This window comes from Oncorhynchus clarkii, chromosome 4 (genome assembly GCF_045791955.1).
Source record: "Oncorhynchus clarkii lewisi isolate Uvic-CL-2024 chromosome 4, UVic_Ocla_1.0, whole genome shotgun sequence".
Taxonomy (NCBI): domain Eukaryota; kingdom Metazoa; phylum Chordata; class Actinopteri; order Salmoniformes; family Salmonidae; genus Oncorhynchus; species Oncorhynchus clarkii.
In genome coordinates this window covers 8,796,168-8,804,721 of record NC_092150.1, presented here as the reverse complement: position 1 = coordinate 8,804,721, position 8,554 = coordinate 8,796,168, and the positions used below count along the sequence as shown (strand labels likewise).

The following is an 8,554-nucleotide window of genomic DNA, read 5'->3' as shown; positions in this document are numbered from 1 at the left end:
GACTACTGGAACTACAAAAAATTACAATGCTTTTTCTCTCACTATCGAGCTGATCTGAACAGTATGCTGAAACAGTACTGTTCCAGCATGGTTCCAGCATGGTTCCAACATGGTTCCAACATGGTTCCAGCATGGTTCCAGCATGGTTCCAGCAGGGTTCCAACATGGTTTCAACATGGTTCCAGCATGGTTCCATCATGGTTCCATCATGGTTCCAGCAGGGTTACAACATGGTTTCAGCCTGGTTCCAACATTGTTCCAGCAGGGTTCCAGCATGGTTCCAGCAGGGTTCCAGCAGGGTTCCAACATGGTTCCAGCAGGGTTCCAGCATGGTTCCAGCATGGTTCCAACATGGTTCCAGCAGGGTTCCAGCATGGTTCCAACATGGTTCCAGCATGGTTTCAGCAGGGTTCCAACATGGTTCCAGCAGGGTTCCAGCATGGTTCCAACATGGTTCCAGCAGGGTTCCAGCATGGTTCCAGCATGGTTCCAACATGGTTCCAACATGGTTCCAACATGGTTTCAGCATGGTTTCAGCATGGTTCCAACATGGTTCCAACATGGTTCCAACATGGTTTCAACAGGGGTTCAGCATGGTTTCAGCACGGTGGATGTATAACCAGGCCACAGTACAGCGTCACATGGAATGGCTTGGATCAGTTCAGTCATGTGAACAGGGTACAACATATCTCCTTTAAGGAGAACGATGCGATGAACCCAAAAATAAAGACGCTCTTCTGAGCACATAAACAAGTTCTGAGAAGAAGTATAAACAGTTATTCTACAGACCTCTTCTGTTCTGAAACCAGTTTTCTCTGGTTCTGTCCAGTTCACACATCTGCCACACTTTCAACACCATCGGTTCTGTTGATGTTCTGTCTCCCACTTACGTTCCTCAGAACTGGAACAAGCCCCTTGTCTAATCGTGTTGGTCCAATATGACCGGCTCAAATCAAATCAAATGTATTTATATAGCCCTTCGTACATCAGCTGATATCTCAAAGTGCTGTACAGAAACCCAGCCTAAAACCCCAAACAGCAAGCAATGCAGGTGTAGAAGCACGAGGCTCAGTGTGTTGTGTTGGCGCTGACGGGGCTCATGTGGGCCCGGCCACCATGTATTTACAGAGTCCGGTTGTACGCACACAATAATGTGATTATTGTGGATAGTCTATAATAGTTGAATTAAAAACGTTTATGTGCGTGCTGTGTGTTAAACACGACTCTGGCAGTCGTGGGCTCTAGTCTTTGCATCGTCCCGGTCTCCAAAAAACATCTCAGTGTTGAAAATCATCAAGAAGCCAAATACGGCGCAAAATGAAGAACGATCAAATTATACGCTGCATGTGAACTCATTTCAGACTACATTTTCCTCGTCTCCAAACTGGAGGATAGACAGTGAGTGACTAACAACGTTCTGTTGTAACTACCCTGAGTCACATACTCGGGCTAATCTTTCAGCTGTTCTCATTCAAACTGGAGGATAGACAGTGAGTGACTAACAACGTTCTGTTGTAACTACCCTGAGTCACATACTCGGGCTAATCTTTCAGCTGTTCTCATTCATTAGAGCCATGAAAATACTGAGAATTCAACACATTGACTGCAGCTCATTCATTAGAGCCATGAAAATACTGAGAATTCAACACATTGACTGCAGCTCATTCATTAGAGCCATGAAAATACTGAGAATTCAACACATTGACTGCAGCTCATTCATTAGAGCCATGAAAATACTGAGAATTCAACACATTGACTGCAGCTCATTCATTAGAGCCATGAAAATACTGAGAATTCAACACATTGACTGCAGCTCATTCATTAGAGCCATGAAAATACTGAGAATTCAACACATTGACTGCAGCTCATTCATTAAAGCCATGAAAATACTGAGAATTCAACACATTGACTGCAGCTCATAAATGACTATATCATGTTTCTTTCACAGTTGCCAAATAGTTCAACATGTCAAGAATGAATGTCCGTGTGTACAGTGTTCACGTCTCTGTGTCTGTCTGTAAACCTGCGCTGAGGAAATTGAATACACATATCTTTTGAAAAACACATGTTAACACCCTCTCTACTTGGTCACGGAATTATAAAAAGATGGAGTTTCTCTTTCAGCCATAACTAAAGCCTCTACTGAAGTTGATAACATTACAGACCTGAGAACAGCCCTCAAACTAATAACTGTCGTAGCGTACCTGAAACGATGCTGAATGATTGGATGAATGGCAGGACGGATGAATCAATGGATGGATGGATGACGGATGTACGGACAGACTGATAAATTCACAAATGAATGAATGAATAGATGGATGGATGACCAATAGACATGGAGGTTCACCTGGAGCAGCTCTGAGATGGTAGGCAGCACATCTGGGTTACAGATGTCTATGGAGTCATCTCTGTAGGTCTTCTTCTTGTAGAGGATGTTGCCCAGGTAGAGGATAGCAGACAGCAGAGAGAAGATCCTATCAGACAGAGAGGAGAGAGTCAGACAGCAGGGAGAAGATCCTACCAGACAGAGAGGAGAGAGTCAGACAGCAGGGAGAAGATCCTACCAGACAGAGAGGAGAGAGTCAGACAGCAGGGAGAAGATCCTACCAGACAGAGAGGAGAGAGAGAGTCAGACAAGAGAGAGAAGATCCTACCAGACAGACAGGAGAGAGAGTCAGACAAGAGAGAGAAGATCCTACCAGACAGAGAGGAGAGAGAGAGTCAGACAAGAGAGAGAAGATCCTACCAGACAGAGAAGAGAGAGAGTCAGACAGCAGGGAGAGGATCCTACCAGACAAGAGAGGAGAGAGTCAGACAAGAGAGAGAAGATCCTACCAGACAGAGAGGAGAGAGTCAGACAAGAGAGAGAAGATCCTACCAGACAGAGAGGAGAGAGAGTCAGACAGCAGGGAGAGGATCCTACCAGACAAGAGAGGAGAGAGTCAGACAGCAGGGAGAAGATCCTACCAGACAGAGAGGAGAGAGTCAGACAGCAGGGAGAAGATCCTACCAGACAGAGAGGAGAGAGTCAGACAGCAGGGAGAAGATCCTACCAGACAGAGAGGAGAGAGTCAGACAGCAGAGAGAAGATCCTACCAGACAGAGAAGAGAGAGAGTCAGACAGCAGGGAGAAGATCCTACCAGACAGAGAGGAGAGAGTCAGACAGCAGAGAGAAGATCCTACCAGACAGAGAAGAGAGAGTCAGACAGCAGGGAGAAGATCCTACCAGACAGAGAGGAGAGAGTCAGACAAGAGAGAGAAGATCCTACCAGACAGAGAGGAGAGAGTCAGACAGCAGGGAGAAGATCCTACCAGACAGAGAGGAGAGAGTCAGACAGCAGAGAGAAGATCCTACCAGACAGAGAAGAGAGAGAGTCAGACAGCAGAGAGAAGATCCTACCAGACAGAGAGGAGAGAGTCAGACAGCAGAGAGAAGATCCTACCAGACAGAGAAGAGAGAGTCAGACAGCAGGGAGAAGATCCTACCAGACAGAGAGGAGAGAGTCAGACAAGAGAGAGAAGATCCTACCAGACAGAGAGGAGAGAGTCAGACAGCAGGGAGAAGATCCTACCAGACAGAGAGGAGAGAGTCAGACAAGAGAGAGAAGATCCTACCAGACAGAGAGGAGAGAGTCAGACAGCAGGGAGAAGATCCTACCAGACAGAGAGGAGAGAGTCAGACAGCAGGGAGAAGATCCTACCAGACAGAGAGGAGAGAGTCAGACAGCAGAGAGAAGATCCTACCAGACAGAGAGGAGAGAGTCAGACAGCAGAGAGAAGATCCTACCAGACAGAGAGGAGAGAGTCAGACAGCAGGGAGAAGATCCTACCAGACAGAGAGGAGAGAGTCAGACAGCAGGGAGAAGATCCTACCAGACAGAGAGGAGAGAGTCAGACAAGAGAGAGAAGATCCTACCAGACAGAGAGGAGAGAGTCAGACAGCAGGGAGAAGATCCTACCAGACAGAGAGGAGAGAGTCAGACAGCAGAGAGAAGATCCTACCAGACAGAGAGGAGAGAGAGAGTCAGACAGCAGAGAGAAGATCCTACCAGACAGAGAGGAGAGAGTCAGACAGCAGAGAGAAGATCCTACCAGACAGAGAGGAGAGAGAGAGTCAGACAGCAGAGAGAAGATCCTACCAGACAGAGAGGAGAGAGTCAGACAGCAGGGAGAAGATCCTACCAGACAGAGAGGAGAGAGTCAGACAGCAGGGAGAAGATCCTACCAGACAGAGAGGAGAGAGTCAGACAGCAGAGAGAAGATCCTACCAGACAGAGAGGAGAGAGTCAGACAGCAGGGAGAAGATCCTACCAGACAGAGAGGAGAGAGTCAGACAGCAGAGAGAAGATCCTACCAGACAGAGAGGAGAGAGTCAGACAGCAGGGAGAAGATCCTACCAGACAGAGAGGAGAGAGTCAGACAGCAGAGAGAAGATCCTACCAGACAGAGAGGAGAGAGTCAGACAGCAGAGAGAAGATCCTACCAGACAGAGAGGAGAGAGAGAGTCAGACAGCAGAGAGAAGATCCTACCAGACAGAGAGGAGAGAGTCAGACAGCAGGGAGAAGATCCTACCAGACAGAGAGGAGAGAGTCAGACAGCAGGGAGAAGATCCTACCAGACAGAGAGGAGAGAGTCAGACTGCAGGGAGAAGATCCTACCAGACAGAGAGGAGAGAGTCAGACAGCAGGGAGAAGATCCTACCAGACAGAGAGGAGAGAGTCAGACAGCAGAGAGAAGATCCTACCAGACAGAGAGGAGAGAGTCAGACAGCAGAGAGAAGATCCTACCAGACAGAGAGGAGAGAGTCAGACAGCAGGGAGAAGATCCTACCAGACAGAGAGGAGAGAGTCAGACAGCAGAGAGAAGATCCTACCAGACAGAGAGGAGAGAGTCAGACAGCAGAGAGAAGATCCTACCAGACAGAGAGGAGAGAGTCAGACAAGAGAGAGAAGATCCTACCAGACAGAGAGGAGAGAGTCAGACAAGAGAGAGAAGATCCTACCAGACAGAGAGGAGAGAGTCAGACAAGAGAGAGAAGATCCTACCAGACAGAGAGGAGAGAGTCAGACAGCAGAGAGAAGATCCTACCAGACAGAGAAGAGAGAGAGAGTCAGACAAGAGGGAGAAGATCCTACCAGACAGAGAGGAGAGAGTCAGACAGCAGGGAGAAGATCCTACCAGACAGAGAGGAGAGAGTCAGACAGCAGGGAGAAGATCCTACCAGACAGAGAGGAGAGAGTCAGACAGCAGGGAGAAGATCCTACCAGACAGAGAGGAGAGAGTCAGACAGCAGGGAGAAGATCCTACCAGACAGAGAGGAGAGAGTCAGACAGCAGAGAGAAGATCCTACCAGACAGAGAGGAGAGAGTCAGACAGCAGAGAGAAGATCCTACCAGACAGAGAGGAGAGAGTCAGACAAGAGAGAGAAGATCCTACCAGACAGAGAGGAGAGAGTCAGACAACAGAGAGAAGATCCTACCAGACAGAGAGGAGAGAGTCAGACAGCAGGGAGAAGATCCTACCAGACAGAGAGGAGAGAGTCAGACAGCAGAGAGAAGATCCTACCAGACAGAGAAGAGAGAGAGTCAGACAGCAGAGAGAAGATCCTACCAGACAGAGAGGAGAGAGTCAGACAGCAGGGAGAAGATCCTACCAGACAGAGAGGAGAGAGTCAGACAGCAGGGAGAAGATCCTACCAGACAGAGAGGAGAGAGTCAGACAGCAGAGAGAAGATCCTACCAGACAGAGAGGAGAGAGTCAGACAGCAGGGAGAAGATCCTACCAGACAGAGAGGAGAGAGTCAGACAGCAGAGAGAAGATCCTACCAGACAGAGAGGAGAGAGTCAGACAGCAGAGAGAAGATCCTACCAGACAGAGAGGAGAGAGTCAGACAGCAGTGAGAAGATCCTACCAGACAGATAGGAGAGAGTCAGACAGCAGAGAGAAGATCCTACCAGACAGAGAGGAGAGAGTCAGACAGCAGAGAGAAGATCCTACCAGACAGAGAGGAGAGAGTCAGACAAGAGAGAGAAGATCCTACCAGACAGAGAGGAGAGAGTCAGACAAGAGAGAGAAGATCCTACCAGACAGAGAGGAGAGAGTCAGACAAGAGAGAGAAGATCCTACCAGACAGAGAGGAGAGAGTCAGACAGCAGAGAGAAGATCCTACCAGACAGAGAAGAGAGAGAGAGTCAGACAAGAGGGAGAAGATCCTACCAGACAGAGAGGAGAGAGTCAGACAGCAGGGAGAAGATCCTACCAGACAGAGAGGAGAGAGTCAGACAGCAGGGAGAAGATCCTACCAGACAGAGAGGAGAGAGAGAGTCAGACAGCAGAGAGAAGATCCTACCAGACAGAGAGGAGAGAGTCAGACAGCAGCGAGAAGATCCTACCAGACAGAGAGGAGAGAGTCAGACAGCCGGGAGAAGATCCTACCAGACAGAGAGGAGAGAGTCAGACAGCAGGGAGAAGATCCTACCAGACAGAGAGGAGAGAGTCAGACAGCAGAGAGAAGATCCTACCAGACAGAGAGGAGAGAGAGTCAGACAAGAGAGAGAAGATCCTACCAGACAGAGAGGAGAGAGTCAGACAAGAGAGAGAAGATCCTACCAGACAGAGCGGAGAGAGTCAGACAAGAGAGAGAAGATCCTACCAGACAGAGAGGAGAGAGTCAGACAGCAGAGAGAAGATCCTACCAGACAGAGAAGAGAGAGAGAGTCAGACAAGAGGGAGAAGATCCTACCAGACAGAGAGGAGAGAGTCAGACAGCAGGGAGAAGATCCTACCAGACAGAGAGGAGAGAGTCAGACAGCAGGGAGAAGATCCTACCAGACAGAGAGGAGAGAGAGAGTCAGACAGCAGAGAGAAGATCCTACCAGACAGAGAGGAGAGAGTCAGACAGCAGGGAGAAGATCCTACCAGACAGAGAGGAGAGAGTCAGACAGCAGGGAGAAGATCCTACCAGACAGAGAGGAGAGAGTCAGACAGCAGGGAGAAGATCCTACCAGACAGAGAGGAGAGAGTCAGACAGCAGAGAGAAGATCCTACCAGACAGAGAGGAGAGAGAGAGTCAGACAAGAGAGAGAAGATCCTACCAGACAGAGAGGAGAGAGTCAGACAGCAGGGACAAGATAGAGACATAACGACTAAGGGATAGAGGGAGAAAGAGAAAGACGGTGGGATAGAGGGAGAAAGACAGACAGACGTGTGTGTGAGTGTGTAATATACATACTGTTTGCGTGTGGCAGGCAGGAACCCCACCATGTCCATGGCCAGTTGCAGTCTCTCAAAGTCGTGCTTCAGGTCCTCCCCTTCCACTGTTAAGCAGTCCTGCTGGAGTAACAAGCACTGATGTCAACACACAACATTAAGAACACCTGCTGTTTCCATGACATAGACTGACCAGGTGAATCCAGGTGAAAACTATGATCCCTTATTGATGTCACTTGTTAAATCCACTTCAATCAGTTTAGATGAAGGGGAGGAGACAGGTTACTGAAGGATTGTTAAGCCTTGAGACAGGGATTGTGTGTGTGGGCCAGTCAGAGGGTGAATAGGCAAGACAAAAGATTGAAGGGCCATTGAACGGGGTAGGGTAGTAGGTACCAGGCACACCGGTTTGTGCAACTCAATATTAGGATAGGAAGGTGTTCCTAATGTTTTGTACACTCAGAGTAGTCTGTACAACACTACACACTGAATAGTAGGGTTGCAAAATGCAAAACCTTTACTGAAATTATATAGTTCTAACAGGAGAGTGTTCACTAGACCACAGACACAAGACATCACAGTGACCAATACAGAACACAGTCCACTAGACCACAGACATCACAGTGACCAATACAGAACACAGTCCACTAGACATCAGTGACCAATACAGAACACAGTCCACTAGACCACAGACATCACAGTGACCAATACAGAACACAGTCCACTAGACCACAGACATCACAGTGACCAATACAGAACACAGTCCACTAGACATCAGTGACCAATACAGAACACAGTCCACTAGACGACAGACATCAGTGACCAATACAGAACACAGTCCACTAGACCACAGACATCACAGTGACCAATACAGAACACAGTCCACTAGACCACAGACATCACAGTGACCAATACAGAACACAGTTCACTAGACAACAGACATCACAGTGACCAATACAGAACACAGTTCACTAGACCACATACATCAGTGACCAATACAGAACACAGTCCACTAGACATCAGTGACCAATACAGAACACAGTCCACTAGACGACAGACATCACAGTGACCAATACAGAACACAGTCCACTAGACCACAGACATCACAGTGACCAATACAGAACACAGTTCACTAGACAACAGACATCACAGTGACCAATACAGAACACAGTTCACTAGACGACAAACATCACAGTGACCAATACAGAACACAGTTCACTAGACGACAGACATCACAGTGACCAATACAGAACACATCCTACTAGACCACAGACATCACAGTGACCAATACAGAACACAGTCCACTAGACCACAGACACAAGACATCACAGTGACCAATACAG

At 48.2% G+C, this 8,554-nt stretch overlaps 1 protein-coding gene across 1 annotated transcript in view; it reads right to left on the bottom strand.

The window, feature by feature from the left end:
* Positions 1 to 8,554, bottom strand: part of LOC139406371 (unconventional myosin-IXAb-like) — a 263,450-nt gene that overhangs the window by 128,106 nt on the left and 126,790 nt on the right. The window contains exons 7-8 of the mRNA XM_071148904.1: positions 7,234 to 7,334; positions 2,348 to 2,474 (exon numbers count right to left, since the gene is read on the bottom strand). Of these exons, the coding sequence (XP_071005005.1) occupies positions 2,348 to 2,474; positions 7,234 to 7,334 (228 nt within the window). The remainder of the gene's footprint in view (positions 1 to 2,347; positions 2,475 to 7,233; positions 7,335 to 8,554) is intronic.